At 48.9% G+C, this 16,282-nt stretch overlaps 3 protein-coding genes across 3 annotated transcripts; 1 reads left to right on the top strand and 2 right to left on the bottom strand.

Moving 5' to 3' along the window:
• The first annotated feature begins 496 nt into the window (after positions 1-496).
• On the top strand, positions 497-4,036 carry LOC127345189 (scarecrow-like protein 1). Its single transcript, XM_051371627.2, has 4 exons — positions 497-610; positions 1,655-3,113; positions 3,297-3,452; positions 3,550-4,036. Exons 2-4 carry the CDS (start codon positions 1,753-1,755, stop codon positions 3,746-3,748), a joined length of 1,716 nt encoding a protein of 571 aa, XP_051227587.1. The 5' UTR covers positions 497-610; positions 1,655-1,752; the 3' UTR covers positions 3,749-4,036.
• A 113-nt stretch (positions 4,037-4,149) lies between these two features.
• Positions 4,150-7,184, bottom strand: LOC127345188 (uncharacterized). Its single transcript, XM_051371626.1, has 5 exons — positions 6,899-7,184; positions 6,698-6,803; positions 6,242-6,453; positions 5,940-6,146; positions 4,150-5,500 (listed from the first exon to the last, which is right to left on the bottom strand). The coding sequence occupies exons 1-5, from the start codon at positions 7,097-7,099 to the stop codon at positions 4,352-4,354; spliced, it is 1,875 nt and encodes a 624-aa protein (XP_051227586.1). The 5' UTR covers positions 7,100-7,184; the 3' UTR covers positions 4,150-4,351.
• A 4,033-nt stretch (positions 7,185-11,217) lies between these two features.
• LOC127345190 (bidirectional sugar transporter SWEET1a) lies at positions 11,218-15,747 on the bottom strand. The gene is made up of 6 exons (XM_051371628.2): positions 15,494-15,747; positions 15,352-15,388; positions 14,910-15,005; positions 12,202-12,481; positions 11,993-12,112; positions 11,218-11,720 (listed from the first exon to the last, which is right to left on the bottom strand). The coding sequence occupies exons 1-6, from the start codon at positions 15,528-15,530 to the stop codon at positions 11,487-11,489; spliced, it is 804 nt and encodes a 267-aa protein (XP_051227588.1). The 5' UTR covers positions 15,531-15,747; the 3' UTR covers positions 11,218-11,486.
• Positions 15,748-16,282: the final 535 nt, after the last annotated feature.

Below are 16,282 nucleotides of genomic sequence, written 5' to 3'. Positions count from 1 at the left end.
AGATTGCTTAGCAGTTCTCTTTTTTCGGTGGTTGATTTTTGTATCGACCCTCGTTGATATTTGAATTGTAAACTTTAAATATTCGTATTTTTAATAAAAAATTGTGTGCATCAACCGATGCAGAGGCTGGGCTCATCCCATTTTAGAAAAAAAAAATACTTTCATGCTAAGTTGCAAACCATAAACACCGAAATCAAGCGTCTGCAATGGCACGGGCGTTGACATCTTGCCTACAACACGGTTAGCCGCGATCATCCTTTTTTGCCGCGATCATCCAGGCATGCAAGGAGAGACACTTCGTCAAAGTCGCTCGTCCGGACTCCCGAGTCTGTACAAAAAAAAAAAAAAAAAAAAAACAGCGCCTGTGTTTCTCGTGGGCACAGAGGATCCCGGGGCGGAGCCGCCGGTCGTCGCAGTGACCGCGTCCCACCGTATGACATGTCGGACTTTGCTGCCCCCACTCCCTATCCCCCAACCAACCAACCCACCCAACCCATCCCCCTTTCTTCCCCTCCTCTTCCTCCTCCTGCTCCCTTCTCCTTCCCATTCCAGTCGCCGCTGCCGCTCCTCTCCGGTCTCCGCTTATCCTCGCGCCGCGCCGCCCGTGACCGTGAGTACCTTCTGTCTCCTTGTCTGCTGCCGTTTACTGCTAATCTTCTGAGTTCTTGCTCGCGTGCCTATGATTGCCTTACCTGTTGGGTTTTAAGGGGGGCGGTTTCGTCTGCCCAGAGTTCTTTGATATTGGTATACATGTTTCTTCTGTGCCTGTGATGCTTGGGGAGCGTCCCTCATGTAGGGTCAGGTCAAGCTATGTTTTTGTGTTGCGTGCAGAACCCGACCTGTTTGTTTGGGATGTATTGGGGTCTGTGAATTGGCATGTCGTGTGATCTGATACGAAAGGGATCCTCCCAGATTTCAGGTTTTTGCGTGCACCTGAACATATTTGAGCAGTTCTCTGGTTGAACAAATCAGAGCTCCAGCACGACCCTTGCAGATTTATCCATTTTTTGGCGAGCATGTCATGCTGTTTTGGATTTTTCACCGGAAAAAATTTAATATCTTTGTGGTTCGGATGAGCTGTATTTTGATGATATTTTTGCCTCAGCTGTATGCTTATAATTCGCAGGTGACCTAGTTTTAGGTAATAGTTTAGCATTCCTTAGGTTTTCTTAAAGAAAGCAAAACGCTGGTCAAGTCTTTGTTGAAAGTTAACCAGCCCAATACTACTAGAATTAGTTTTTAGTCGGACTTAGTTGCTTGCCATGCCCTGCAAGCTACTTGCTAGCTGCTAAATGACTTCAAAAGAATTTGTGCCCAACTTGCTATACAGAATTCGAGTTCCATCGATTTATAGTACTAGTGTTTGGCTGGATTACTGGTTAGGTATGGCCATGAGCTTAGTTTCAACAAGTTAGGCATGTAACCAGGGAATCCACTGCACTATAAAGCTCTACATAGGCATAAAAAATGCTACTGTCAGAGAGTGCTACTTCGCCCTTTTTGTTAGGAAAGATTTTTTTTTTATACAAATAGAATAATATCGACAAGGTATTAAATTTACCTTCACAATAATCTGATGAGTTACAAGTAGCACTGTGTGTTTCAGCTCGGTGTTTTTTACATAGATTGCTCATACTTCCTTATCATATTTCAGGTATCACTGAAAGTGCATTGGGTTGAATTAAATCTGAGGTTGCCAAAAAAGCCAGAGACTGTTAAGCTTGGCAGGTCCAGTGGTGCTTGAGAAAAGCTATGTCTTTTGTTGGGCGGGTAGACCCATCAACGACGTACGCTGATAATATTTACGTGCATAAATTTGGTGCACCAAACTCAAACTTTGCTGCAAGAAGGTTTGGCTCCGATTCACAGCTGTTCAGTTATGGCCCTGAACCATTCAGTTCTGAGGACTTCGGACATATGGGTTTCACTGAAGCACCATCTGCTGCATTTCAGAACTCCTTTTACAATCAGCAAGCTTCACTAGCGCCGTACCATGCAACGGCTGATGGCCGATCTACGGCTGTTGCGGACAATCAGTCCAACTCTTGCTCTGATGCAGCAAAAGACTCACCAGTGTTCTCCAACATATCTCAGCAGAACTCCCAGTCTATATCAGATAATCATAGTTCTGAACTTGAAGTAGAGTTTGATGACGAGATCAGAATGAAGCTTTCCGAGCTGGAGCGTGCTTTACTGGATGATGAAGATGACATCTTGTTCGAAATTTCCCAGGCGGATTGCATTAATGATGGTTGGGCTGATCCCATGAAGGATGTCTTGCTTCCCAACTCTCCAAAAGAATCGGAATCGAGTATTAGTTGCGCAGGTAGCAACAACGGAGAAGCACGGACCCCAAAGCAGTTGCTCTTTGACTGTGCTACGGCATTATCTGAATATAATGTAGATGAAGCACAGGCAATCATAACGGACCTCCGGCAGATGGTCTCAATTCAAGGGGACCCTTCTCACAGGATTGCAGCTTATCTAGTAGAGGGCCTTGCTGCAAGAATAGAAGCTTCAGGGACAGGCATCTACAAGGCATTGACATGCAAGGATCCTCCAACTCTGTATCAGCTGTCAGCAATGCAAATCCTCTTTGAAATCTGTCCATGCTATCGATTTGGTTTCATGGCTGCTAATTATGCTATACTTGAAGCCTGCAAAGGCGAAGAAAGGCTGCATATCATAGACTTTGACATCAACCAAGGAAGCCAGTACATTACATTGATGCAGTTTATGAAAAATGATACAAACAAGCCACGTCATTTGAGAATAACTGGTGTGGATGATCACGAGACGGTGCAGAGGACTGTTGGAGGTCTGAAGGTCATTGGGCAACGTCTGGAGAAGCTTGCGGAGGACTGTGGTATATCTTTTGAGTTCAAGGCAGTGGCTGCTAACATCGGGGATGTTACACCTGCAATGCTAGATTGTCGGCCTGGGGAAGCACTAGTTGTAAATTTTGCGTTCCAGCTGCACCACCTTCCTGATGAAAGTGTTTCGATCATGAACGAGCGGGATCATCTCCTCCGTATGGTCAAGGGCCTTGAGCCAAAGCTTGTGACCCTGGTTGAGCAGGATGCCAATACTAATACTGCTCCATTTCAGACAAGGTTAGTGATCTCATTGTTGAAATCCATTGTGGCAGTTCTTATGGTTCTTTGTGGATTGAGATAGTTTCTCCAAACCCTTTCTAGATAGTAATTATGTTCCTTTGTAGACTACGTGTGTTGACTTCCGTGTTTCTGTTTTCACTGCTGAGCTCCTAAAAATAACCTAACATCTGGCTTTCACAGGTTCCGTGAGGCTTATGACTACTACTCCGCTCTTTTCGATTCACTGGATGCAACACTTCCAAGGGAAAGTCCGGACAGAATGAATGTGGAGAGGCAATGCCTTGCACGAGAAATTGTTAACATCCTGGCTTGTGAAGGCCCTGATCGAGTGGAGAGGTAATTCCCAGTGCTGCTTTCAAATTCTCCTCGTTCTTCGGTCAAACTACGCTCCTTGCAAGTTCCATGTACCTGACAGAAGTTATTTATACTTCAGGTACGAAGTTGCTGGGAAATGGAGGGCGAGAATGACAATGGCTGGCTTTGTTCCGCGCCCATTTAGTAGCAGTGTCATTGGAGGAATAAGATCTCTACTGAGCTCATACTGCAACAGGTACAAGTTTGAGGAGGACCATGGGGGTCTTCACTTCGGCTGGGGAGAGAAAACACTCATCGTCTCCTCCGCGTGGCAATAGAGCTCGCTGACTTAAGTTGCATTAGCATTGCTGTGTTTTAGGAGCTTCTGGTGCATAGATTGTAAAAAGGATGTGAACTGCTGAGTTCTTGACTGATGTTATCTAATTTTAGGAGTCTGCTTCTCAGAATAATTGAGTTTGGCTGATCGCCCGGGTGAACCATGTTGCACTGTAGCAACTGGTCACACGATTGTGATGTATTCTGGGATAGAATCGTGACATGTCGACTCTGCTCCATGTATAAAACTATCTATATTGCTAGAATATTTTATGCTATCTGTTGATGAATTAGAACATCAAAACTATCCTGAAATTACTTGCAAATTTTCTATTTGGAATTTCCTGATATCCAATAATGAAGCTCACACAGCAGTTTGGCCATCGGTTTCTACCAAAACTGGTATAACAAAGTCACTTTCATTTATCTGACAATGGAAATTACACCAATTTTCTGTACACCAAATTGGAAATCATACATAGAGTACATGTACACTCTTGAGATATGTTAATCTTACAATTATGCAATCGCAATATGTTGTATTTGCTATAAAATACTGGTATATCTTATCTTGAAGGTAAAGGTATAAAGCTCAATCTTAATCTTCAAGGTAAGCTGTGCCGTGAATTCAATGAACTATAATCAGAGCTGGATCGCATTTTGACTCGTTTAGAGGATTCTAGAAGTCCAACCAGTGATGGGAGAGGACGTGGGACAGGGAGATTCCTCGATCTGTACAACCTCTTCAAACTTGCATTCAAAGATTTTGATGATCCGATGACAAACGAAAGGTCCTTTTGATAATCTGGTGTTTGTGCCCTTCTAACTCTGCAAGGGCTTGAACTTTCAGCGGCGCTTGGAGATTTTGGCTCCACCGTGGTTTCAGACTTTTCAGGTTTATGAGGCACCACTAATGTAACGCTTTGAACTTCAGGCAGTGGTTGAACTGCAAATGCTTCTGGTAGGGTTAGGGATGCTTCACAGTTACAGGAAGGCACCTCATGTCCAGCTTGCACAAGATCCTGTTGGGACGCTGGTGCTTTCTTTGAGATCAAATCCATCCCTGAATATGTTTCAAAATCTTCGCTGTAATCTTCAAGCGAATCTACCGGCGTGCATAACCCAGTTTCTTCAGCAGGAATATGCTGGTAGCACAAATCTTCTTTCATTATGTCAATTGCTTGAGAACAAAACCTTGCCCTTCCAAACAATGTAATATCTGGTTCTTGAACCGGAGGGGATGGAACAAATTGCATTTCAAGTGTGCTAATATCAAAATGTGTGCATTCTTCACTGGCAAGGGTTGGACGGTCATTATCAACAGAAGTTGAGGAATCTTCATCTGTCTGCGTGCAAGAAGCGAGCACCAACGAGGGCGAGGATACAGACTTTTGGAGAGGATCTCTGAATATCTTCCACAATGGGTCATCAGTTGCCAAATGTGTCTTGAAACAACGTTTCTTTACATAGCTCAGCTCCATGGCAAAGCATGGGGGCGTTGTTGAGATGACCCACTGAGGCTGTAGAAGTTGCAGCGCCTGCTCTAACTCGTCACGGGATGAGTGAATGGAGAAACAAACATGCCAGATCCCAAAATCGTCCTGCGCAGCTTCTGTTAGGCTGGGATTCTGGTTTCGACCACAGGCATACCACTGTGTTGATGGACGGATAAATAAAGGCTCCGGCTGATGATTAGCCCTCGCACCTTCAAGCTTTTTACTTGCACTATCATATAATTGGTAGAATCCAACTATCTGAGGAGTTAACAAAGTTAGAACCGATATAGTAGAAAGAAAAGGAGCTATGCTATGTGCACTATCAGAAGAATTAGTGGAGTCCAATAATTTGCGGAGTTAACAAAATTACAGCCAACAAAGTAAAAAAAAAGAAATAAGGGGCACATAAGAACAGCAGCGTGATTTTAAAAAATTAACACTGAATTTTGTGCTTAGCTTTAGCTCAAGATTTTTGTACTGGCATTTATTCAATCATATCCGTGTTCAACAGTCCCAAGTCCTGATAGTTCCTAATTCATTTCAAGATGATACAGAACCAAAGTTTGGAGGTTCCATGTAGTGTGACGATTACTGATTACATAATCAAATTTCCCATATGAACAGGGTTTGAGTTTGAAAATAATGGAATTAGCGGTATATGGAATTAGAGGAGGGTAAATGTCATGTAGTAACAGACCTGAAAGCGACAAGATGGATCATCAGTGATGACATCAGGCGTCGTGAGTGACAGTGCTTTATAACAATCTGAGCTCCTTCTCATGTCGACATAAATCTTGGATCCAAACGTCCTCGACACCTCGACTAGGATCTCTTCGTGGCCAAGAAGATCACAAGCAAGATAAACAAAAGGTGCATCCGGATGCTTCCAGATGCAAGCTATAACCTGCAATCACTGAATCATTTCTCAATGGTGACTTCCCTGTTGTCATAACTAGGGTCCTACAGCTAACAGCAAACATGCTAGACGCAGAGGAAAACCTGCTGAATTGCCGACTCCTTGCTCGGTAGCTTGAGGAAGCATTTGGAGAATGTGCAGTCCAGGAACACAAAGTCTAGACGGCAAATATTTTCCGTCCCTTTCTTCGCTATGTACTTCATCGGCAAATCCTGTACGCAATCTGGCGTAAGCCGGCAGTCCCCCGTGTGCAGAATGCTACCGAATCCACCCTCGAATAAGAACATCACCGCCCCTGAAAAATCACAAGGAACCGCAACACTTAGCAATTCCCCCGCCAAACCATTCCTGATTTCTAGTAGGCATTCTACGGCATCATCCTGAATAAAGCTCATAGAGCAATGCAACTGCGTATAGGCAGGGGAGCAACAACCGCGAATTGCACTGACGAATGATTCGATTCATTTGAACTACGAGAAAAAAAAATACACAAACTTGCTTGACATATGCAGAACAGAGGAGGCGAAAACGGAATTTACCAGGGCAGTGGTTGGCGTCGAACGCGGTGACGGAGAAGGCGCCGGCGGGGTCATCCACCACCAGCGTCTTCCCCACCTCTACCTCCACGAACTCCCCCCGATCCAGCTGCAGCACATCACCGCCCCACGGCGCGGGGAGATCTCATCAGCACGCAATTTCAGAGGACCAGAAATGAACAAGAGACTCTTCAGGTTAGGTACCTGGGGGAAGTGGCGGAGGGCGAGGGACATGGTGAGGCGGGTGGCGTAGACGACAGCCCCATCGCCGGGCGCGGCCCCGGCGCCGGCGCCGGCGAGGTGGTCCCGGTGCGCGTGGGTGAGGAAGCGGTGGCGCCGGCGGCGGGAGGAGGGGCCCCACGTGTCCACGGCGAAGGGGAGGCCCCTCGGCATTTCTATCGGCATCTTATCTTCCCGCCCGGAACTTTGTTGAATTTGCAACCGGGTCCCTCCACGACTTCCTCGGGAGCGCGCGTATTGTTGGAGTTGGTTGCGTCGGTTTATATTGCCCGGGCTGGGAAGAAAGTGGCGCCTTCCGCTGGAAGGAAGAGTAACGGGTTCGTGGATCGCGGCCGGGTTCAGAACCCAGTAATTTGCGGCTTTTTGTGATTTGGAAGTTAGTTGGTCTCACGTGGCACTGACAGGTCAGTACTCTGTTGTGCTCACTAGGACTTGGGCTTTTCATTTCCGTGAGTGAAGTATTGGCCGGGCCTTGGGACTCATTCCACTTGGGTGTAAGGTCCCTACAATTCAAGCCCAATGCAATGGCCGGCATTCATAATGCAACCTGTCCGTTTCTGTTTGGTCCTAGCATTGGACCTCGAAACCTTTTAGAAAATCAGAGGTCCACGGTTCAGCCCGATCCTCTCCTTTTAGAAAACCAGCACAGCCAGACCAGCGGTGTCGTCGGGGACGCGCAACGGCACAGTGCAGCCGTCGACTAGCATCCTCCCTTTTCGCGCGACTGGTGTAATCCAGTATCAACACCTTGGCGGCGGCGGTGCTCGTAGGCGCGTGTGGCGGCGGCGATACAGAGGGATTGAGAGGGCGCAGAGGGGCGTGGGAGAACCGGCGGCTCACCCTCGTGCTGCCGGGAAGGTCGGAATCGATGGCGGCGCCAGCGACCGGCATCGGGGAAGATGGGCTCGGGGGCGACAATTCGGGGCGTCCCGGCTCGCGTGGCTTGACGGGGAGGACGAGGAAGACGAGGCGGTGACGATGGCGTGGACGGCTTGGCTCGCCGGGTCTCCAAACCATGCGGGCCCCTTTTTTTTCCAGCGAGCCTGCGTCAATTGTTGTACGCGAGTTGGCGCAATGATGAAGACGATGCGGCCGACTGCTGGCCTCTATAGAGGAGCAGTTCGACCCTAGGGTCGTAAGGATCGGAACCTGTTGGACCCTATTTTTTTACGGGCCAAACCTATAACCTGATGGTAACAAAATATAGGTGCGGGGCGGAGGTTCAATGGGCCAACCCGAACCAGTTACATCTATAGCCGGCATTCTAGTATTTCTTGTTCTCTTGCTCTAAAAAGAAATGTACTCCGTATCTCCTTTTCTTTTGTTCCACAAGAGCATCAATTTGTTTCATAAAATAAGTTGTATTAACTCAAAAAATCGCACCAAGGCGATACAAACAATAGATACACATGGCATAACAATATTCACACAACCCATAAATGAAGGCAAATAAGGTTCAGCAGAACCCTTAACATGCGACAAAAGAAAAATTAGCCTAACGTGACAGAGCACCAATACAGATTGCCCTTGCATGAGTAGATTGCACTGCCATCTGTGGTAGGTAAAGGTCTCGTGGTGAGCCCCCTCCACTTGGATCAAGGATGGAGCTAGGGGTGCTAAAATTTTATGAAAGTCCCCTAAAATTATGTGGATTAATCCCTAAATTTCGAAATATTGTCTATCTAGCCCCTCCAACCAATATTTTGCTAAATTCGCCTCCTCCAAATAACATTACTGGCAAGGCGGAGGGGCGGAGCTGCGGCCAGTGTTACCGGCGCTGTAGCACCGGTCTAGCTAACTAGCTAAAGGTACTATGTACAATAGTTTTAGTGTAAACTGCAAACATGATAAACCTCGCTCCTTCCACTTAAGCTAAGCTGGCTCCGTCATTGATTCCTAGCTCCGTCCCTGACTTGCACACATGTTGTCATGAAGATCTCACTGTAACCAACTGCGAAGCCAATGTGTGCACAAGTAGATGACCATCGCGAGAGAAGAAATTTCATATTGATGAAACATAACGGTATTCCTGCAAAGCCACGTGGACCAACATAAGGTTGATGATCCAACATGGATATGTTCTTTAAATTCTGATGGTATTCCTCTTAGTCAGTTACGAAACATTTTTGTAATATACTGCAGTTGGGACAAATTTTATGCAACTTGAATAACCGATCAAGCTGTAGAGAATTTGCATTTATAGAACACAAATATCTAATTGTCTCCTTGCGAAGACAGAAACACCATTGTTTTTTACCATGCCAATTTGCTTCGCAAGATTGTCCTTTGTTTTAATGGCACCATGTATTAGATATGTAAAAAAATACTAGCGTCTAACACGAACTTCATTTTCAATTTTCTTATCATTAATTGGTGCATCTATCTATCTGGATAAAAACTTGGTATATTGATTTGATCCGTCTCATGCAAATTCCATTGAAACAAGTCTTGTCCAAGCACCATATATAACCACCTCATCAAGACACTCTAACAAATCATATTAGGCTAGCAATATATTCCCTATTAAGTCACGCTCAATGGAAATTCTTGGAAGCTAAGACCCTAAAGCCTGGAGCCTGAGATTAGTACTATCATTGAGGGATCGGTCCTTGCACGTCACTGGTTTGAATACCAATACTTATTCAACCTGATTTGTGCTGAAGCCATCACTTCATCGAAGTGTACCCTAGAAGAATAGATCTATTTATGGGTCACCCCATTGATGAATTCAAATGTCCCCGTGAAAATCACGTGCGACCAAAGTTTTTTTTTTTTTTTGAACAGGGGAAGGGCCTGGAGGCCCTAGAAGTTTCATTGATTGCGGTGGGATAAAGTTACAGCAAGGGTCTGAAAGAAAAAGAGAATTACATCATAGTCCTTGCAATTTACTGAGAGGACCTCGAACAAGAAAGTAAAACGCGATCCAGTCCTCCTCCACCGATCCCATTGACGGCGGCGAGGCCGCGGCCACCTGCTCCAGCTCGGGGACGAGACCACTTGATCTGGAACCGGCGTTGAACTGCCGCGACGACGCCCAAGATCCTCCCTTGTAGGAGGAAGAAGAATCCTCGGAGCTAGAGCTCCAGAGGCGCGGAGCGGCCCCCTCGGCCAAAAGTAGCGGCGACGCAGCTCGCCGACGCTTGGAAGCTTCCGCTGCAGAAACCTCGCATCTCCCCGCTGCCACCAAACATCAGCAACTGGCGCAGCACCTCCACGCCCTCTCCCCTCGCCACCACGGCCGGCCGGAGAAGAGGGAGACGGTGCACAGATCTGAAGCTTGGCACAACCCTGGGCTTTATTGACTCTTGTGGAGGGAAGAGCAGCACCACTGCTCGCCAGGAACTCCATCCTCTGGAGCTTGACGAACTGTGGTAGAACCTCCTCCGGCCGCCATGAGCTGCCCACAAGCCATGGCCACCTAGTCTCCACCGGCATCATGCCAAACCGGGACAGAGCCCACACACAACTACTACTAAACCTAGATCTACTATGTACAGACCGGCCTCTTCCCTCCCGCCGCCTCCAGCCGGCGGAGCCGCCGGAGAAGAGGGAGGGAGGAGCCGGGAGGCGGCGGGGGACTCTCAAGGTGGGCGGGCGGAGAGAGAGGGGAGAGGGGGAAATGAGCTCAATGTGCTCGTGGTATTGAGCACGTGCGACCAAAGTAGGGCTGCTTTTCTAGCTAACGAAGGTAGAAGTGGAGGCAACACCAATTATTGAATGCGTCATATACCAGTATGTATTTCTGAGCTGTTATTGGCTGACTGTAACCCTGTTTTGAGGAATAAAACATTGATATTTCCGCCACAAAAAAAGCCTCCTTAATCATGAGAAATTTAAGCCTGGCAATGTAAATAATCATGGATACTCCCAACCAGGTATATTTCAGAATCGAACTTGAGAGCCATCTCTGATGGCGAAGATCCAAACCTAAGAATGGAGTACTTCTTTAAACCGGCACAAAAATGGGTATCTCTTTTTTTGCGAAAAGGGGAACAAAGCCCCGGCCTCTTCATCAAAGTGATCCGTACAACCTTATTTATTGAAAGAGTTATTATAGATTCAAAGTTTACATCTTAAGGATCGCAAATGGGAATCTCTTGCCAAACCCCATCCTCGGTAAGAAGTTTCAACGGCTATTTATTGAGTAATACGGTGGTTTTGGCCTCCAAGTCATGTATTCCAAATCACCTTGGTCCTTTGGAGGGCATAGGACACTCCACTTTGGTAGGACAACAAAAGACTGAATTTGTGAGATCAAAGCACAATACGCAAACGACATGGCAGAGGAGAAAAGCAAGAACTTCACACTTGCAAAGACAGCTTAGCGTACAGTTCATGCACCGTCGTTCTCCCTCCCATGGCCCATCATTTCATAAGTACATCTTAGTTTGGCCTTCGGGAAGAGAGATACACACAACTTGCGGCAAATGTACCAAGCCAAGAAACAAATCAGCAGAACAAAGCCAGCAATCTGCTTAACGACGACTACTTAATTAATTGAGCAGCGTCCTTATGCTGCAAACGTCCCGTACGTCCATTGGTTCTGCGACGGCTACACCTGGGTCGCGACGGCCGCCTCGTCGGCGGCGACGGTGTCGGCGACCTTGATCTTGGCCTCTGCCATCTCCACCGTGGCGCCTGCCTTCTTGGCGTCCTCCACCTCGTCGACCGTTTCTGCGGGGTCACCCTTGCCGGCTGGTGCGGCGGCGGGGCCCTTGTTCTTCCGGTAGATGGCGTAGAGGATGAGCTGCACCAGGCCCAGGAAGCTCCCGCACCCGTTGGGGATCTACACGCACAGGCACATATATGTCAGCTTCTCTTTGATTAACCCATGCTCCTACCACTAGCGCCATCGGCATGTCGCGCTGGTGGTGGGCACGCACACCAACACAAGGGACTAGGAGCATTCAATGGCTACAGCTGCATATCGGCCGTGCAGTTGTTTGCAAGTACCCATCGGCCAGCACGCTATGGATGGATCGATCAGGATCAGACCCGAACAACAAACATTTCGATCGGATCTTGGATTGTCAGGGTATGGAAAGTAGTAGCACGTACGTAGATAAATGGGTCGAGGCCGAGCAGGCCGTAGATGAACCATGAGGTGCCGCAGAGGAAGACGGAGAGGGACAGAAGGAACGGCATGAACTCCACGCTCTTCGTCTTCACCACCAGCCTCTGCACCGGACAGAGTTAACAACGCAAAGAAACTCGATGAATTACTACCATGCGAGCACCCAGAATTGCGAGACGATCGACGTACGTACCATGATGGAGAGCGGCGACGCGTACATGCAGATGGAGAAGACGGTGGCGGCGAGACCGCAGAAGACCTTGCGGCCCTTGCCGTGGAGCGCCAGCAGGGAGACCAGCACCACCGTGGTGAAGATGGTGGTGACGACGCCCAGGAGTCCCAGCATCCGGTGCCTGGACTTGCGCTCCGCGTAGATGAGGAAGATCACCACGTAGATGATCTCGATCGCCGACCCCGTCCCGTTGATCGTCGTCACCAGGATGTTGTTCGGGGACACGAACGGCAGGCCGTACCTGCAGCCCAGCCCATTTAGATATACATTTTCACTTCCCGCAGATGCTTCAGTTGGATCCGGGAAGGCCATACGGTGGCTAATCGTCGGTTTCTGAAAAAAACCCTCCCCTCTCTCGCGACCCGCGCCGCCCCCCGCGGCGGCCGGGCCGCGCCCCTTCCCCGGCGCTCCTCCCTCCCTCCTCGCGCTCCCCCTTGCCGCCGCCGTCGGCGGGAGCCGCCGGGCCTTGCACTGGCGGTGCCGGCGGCGGCGGGGACGTCTCTACCCGTCGCGGCGGCGGGGCGCGGGGCTTCGGCCGGCGGCGGTGCTCCTCGGCGGCGGCGGTCCGGCGCGGCGGGTGGTACTGTGCGTCGGGTGGTTGGAGGAGAGGCGGCGCGACCGTTGGTGGCGGAGCTGCGGCGGCGGCGGCCATGGCGAGGGCCTGCTCGGCGGATCTGGGCCCGGTTCGGGGCCCGAGAGGGGCTGGGCGGGCGGGCTGCTCATGGCGCCCGGTGATGCTCCCTGGAGGTGGAGGAGATGCGACGGCGGTGGGCGGGTGGCGGCGGTACTCCGGCCGGCTCGCTGCGGCGTGGTAGCGAGGTCTTTGCGGGCTGTTTGGGCCCGGCCGGCGGGTTTGACCTCGCTGCCATGTCGGTCGGCTACCGCGAAGGCGGTGGAGGTAGTTCCCTCCCGCTCGGGCCGAGGTGTTGCTACCCCCGACCGGCTGTTTCTCATCTCTACGTCTAGGCCCTTCTCCGGCGACCACGGCGAGACGGCAAGGATGGCTTCAAGGTCGCGGTGGCGTGTCTTTGGTGGGCGGCAAGTCGGGTGGAGCACGTCGAATCGTCCGGGTTTGTGGGTTGGGGACGGGAGAAATCTTGTCGGCAGGCCCGACACTGACGCGGTGACGCCTGCGGGTGTCGCCTTGCCTTCCTGAAGGGCGTTGGTAGTCCCTCCTCCCCACTCCCTTCCGCGTATCGGGGGAAACCCTAGGACCAGTCCGGGCAGCAGTGGCGTCGTCGTCATTTTCCTTGTTGAAGGTGTTGCTTGATACGCGGCGCTTCGGCGTGCTAGGAGTGTGGTAGCATTCTCTGGAGGGCGCAGCGGTTGCGAGTCTTTCTTGTTCTTGTCAAGCTGCCGGTGTCGGCTTTGTTTTCTTTTTCTTTTCTCTTGTGTTTCCTTTTGGGCTTGGTGTTGTGCTGCGGCCCCAGCGCGTTCGTTGTATCGGGTCGTTTGCTATATTAATATAGCGGGACGAAAGCCTATTTCGAGCAGATGCTTCAGTTGGATTACTGTGCTAGCATGTCCGTGCAAGAAGCCAAGAACAACTATTCCAAGAAGGCAAGAACGGCAAAATACTTGTCGCTGGTTAAATAAATCTAGCCATGTTTTAGCTTACATTTTACCTAAATCTATGAGAACACTAAATCAATTCGTGAACTAGCTCTTCTGCAAGTGTTTGGTTTGGTTTGGACTTTGGCAGGATGACAGCCCAAACTAACCTGCCAAGAATTCTCGCAGATGATATTTCTTACCGGCCTACCAAACACACCTAAATAAATCGATCATAACCAGAATTTAATCTTTTTCAATCGAGGTGGAAAGTAGAAACACTTGAACTTGAAGATATGTCTTTGCTTGGCTGGCAATGCCGACAGGCCAGAGTGGCTGTCCACGAGCCGTGACACACAAATGTTTTGGGGGTTCTGTAGCAGTATAGGTCACTGTCACAGCGCTGCAAGCGGGGTCCAAGGCTAGCATCCATCAACCGACGAATTTGGTCAGTGGCTACGGTAGGAGCCAACGCATTCCATCAGCTGCCGTGTTTCTTCTGCACGTAAAACTATCCAAATTGCTATTTCTCATCTCTCAAGTTTAAAACTGACCGATCTGCATCATGGTGCATCTTATAATTTGCAAATGAAGTTGCAAGTCGAGTCGTAACTAAGATTTTTCAGTCACAAGTTAAATTGTAGTTTCAGTTGCAAACTGTACTCATAGAATAAAATTTATTCATATAATTTAAAATTATGGATGATATCACTTAGCTGAGAATTAAGCTAATTCTAGCTACACCATGAAACTATCTACACGAAGGGTTAATTTAGACTATTCACTCACATGCTCAATGATTGCTAGAATCTAAAGAGGCACGAGGCTCTGTTTGAAAAACATGTTTGACTAAGAATCTCGAGAGCAAATCAAATCCTAGTGACCTGTGCTGCCTTGCAACATGTAACTAAGCATGAAGTTTTACTGTAAATTAAGCTGCTCTGTTTGGCACGTGCATGTCTGAAAACATATGAAACAAGATTTAACACAATATGGTTGGGAAGAAACACGAAAGGCATGGAAGAAGAACTAGTCATGCCGAGGCTGTGTTGCTACTAGTAGGCAGTTGAGCGAGCAAGACCACTGTGAAGCTTTAGTGTTGGGAGAGGGTTAGTTACCATGCCGATAGGAGGCAGTTGAGCAGCGTCATGTTGTATGGCACGCCGGAGAAGTCCTCCGTCGATTTCCTCTTGATGATCCTCCAGAAGGTGACCCTGCAACACAGCACAGCGCACGCGGAATTTCTTACCCGTCAGAAGAAAGAATAGCGAAGGCGGGAAAATGCAGTAGCGTTTACAGATGGAGTTCGAAGCTTTTTTTTTTTTTGGGGGGGGGGGGGGGGGGGGGTATGATAACAATTGACTGTGGCATGAGATAGCCAGTTTCTAGAAGGTATGAGCACTCAGATTCGAACTTTCTGCGAGCACCAAAGAATCTGCAACCTTTTTTTTACTGGGAGAGGCCGATAATTTCTAAGAACTGCCCCTCGACAACCACAACAGATCACGAAGAAACCCGAGAGAATTAAGTAGGCGCTGCACCAAATTAAGGAGTACTTACACCGGAGACAGGAAGAGGAACAGAGCAATGACATTGCCTGACAAAAAAGAAAATAATAGCAATTAGAGCAATCCATGAAAAGAAGAAGAAACAAAAGCCAAAGATACAGGGATCAGCGAGAAGGACGTCGGCCATGGCTCACCGCAGACCCCGAAGAAGAACCTCGCAACATGCTCCATCTCGATGTGTATCGGCTCTCCCAAGTTATAGCTGGAGAGGTCTATCCTTCTCAGGAGGAGATATGAGAGGAGAGGAGAGGAGAGGAGAGGGGTACTGGCGTACTGCACCGAGTAGCGCCCAGCGCTCAACGCTCAGTTTCAGTACTGCGCTAGGCAACAAGGGAGCTAGTGTACCAATGCGATGTCTTTCTGTGCGTATGCGTCATGTGTGTGTGTCTGGACTCTGGGTCGATCAAAGGGGTGTGTGAAGATATATAGGTAGGGAGCAGAGAGAGCTGATCTTGCGGGCTAGGCGAGAGCTTATTCATTACGGTCTTATCTTGACATAGGCACTCCTGCCTGGCGAAAGAATGTTCGTTGGGTTAACATGTTCATACAGCAAAACTAAAACAATATTTGCACGTACGATGTTCAGACGTTTTCAGTACAAGTCATATAATCCATTGCTACGACGCTGTTGTTTTGTTGAAAAAGTAGGCCACCATCGTTAATTAGGAAAACTCTATCTTACAACCGGCGGTAGATACAACTTCCCTCTAGCTCGTGGCACCGCCCCACGCGCTCCCCTGCTCCTCCCTTGCTCAGCTCCCGCCGCCGCTAGCCGGCCGCCACAACATGCCCATGGGTAGAGCACCGTGATGCTCGCGGAGAGGTAGCCATGGATACCGGCTGCTCCGTTCTCTCCACGAGGCACCGGCGAGCTCGCCATGGAGGTCACCGCCAACGAGTTGCCCACATGCCGGACTTGGAGA

Source organism: Lolium perenne, chromosome 3 (genome assembly GCF_019359855.2).
Source record: "Lolium perenne isolate Kyuss_39 chromosome 3, Kyuss_2.0, whole genome shotgun sequence".
NCBI classification, from domain to species: domain Eukaryota; kingdom Viridiplantae; phylum Streptophyta; class Magnoliopsida; order Poales; family Poaceae; genus Lolium; species Lolium perenne.
Note: the sequence above shows the minus strand (reverse complement) of the source record. Positions and strands in the feature narration are given on the sequence as shown.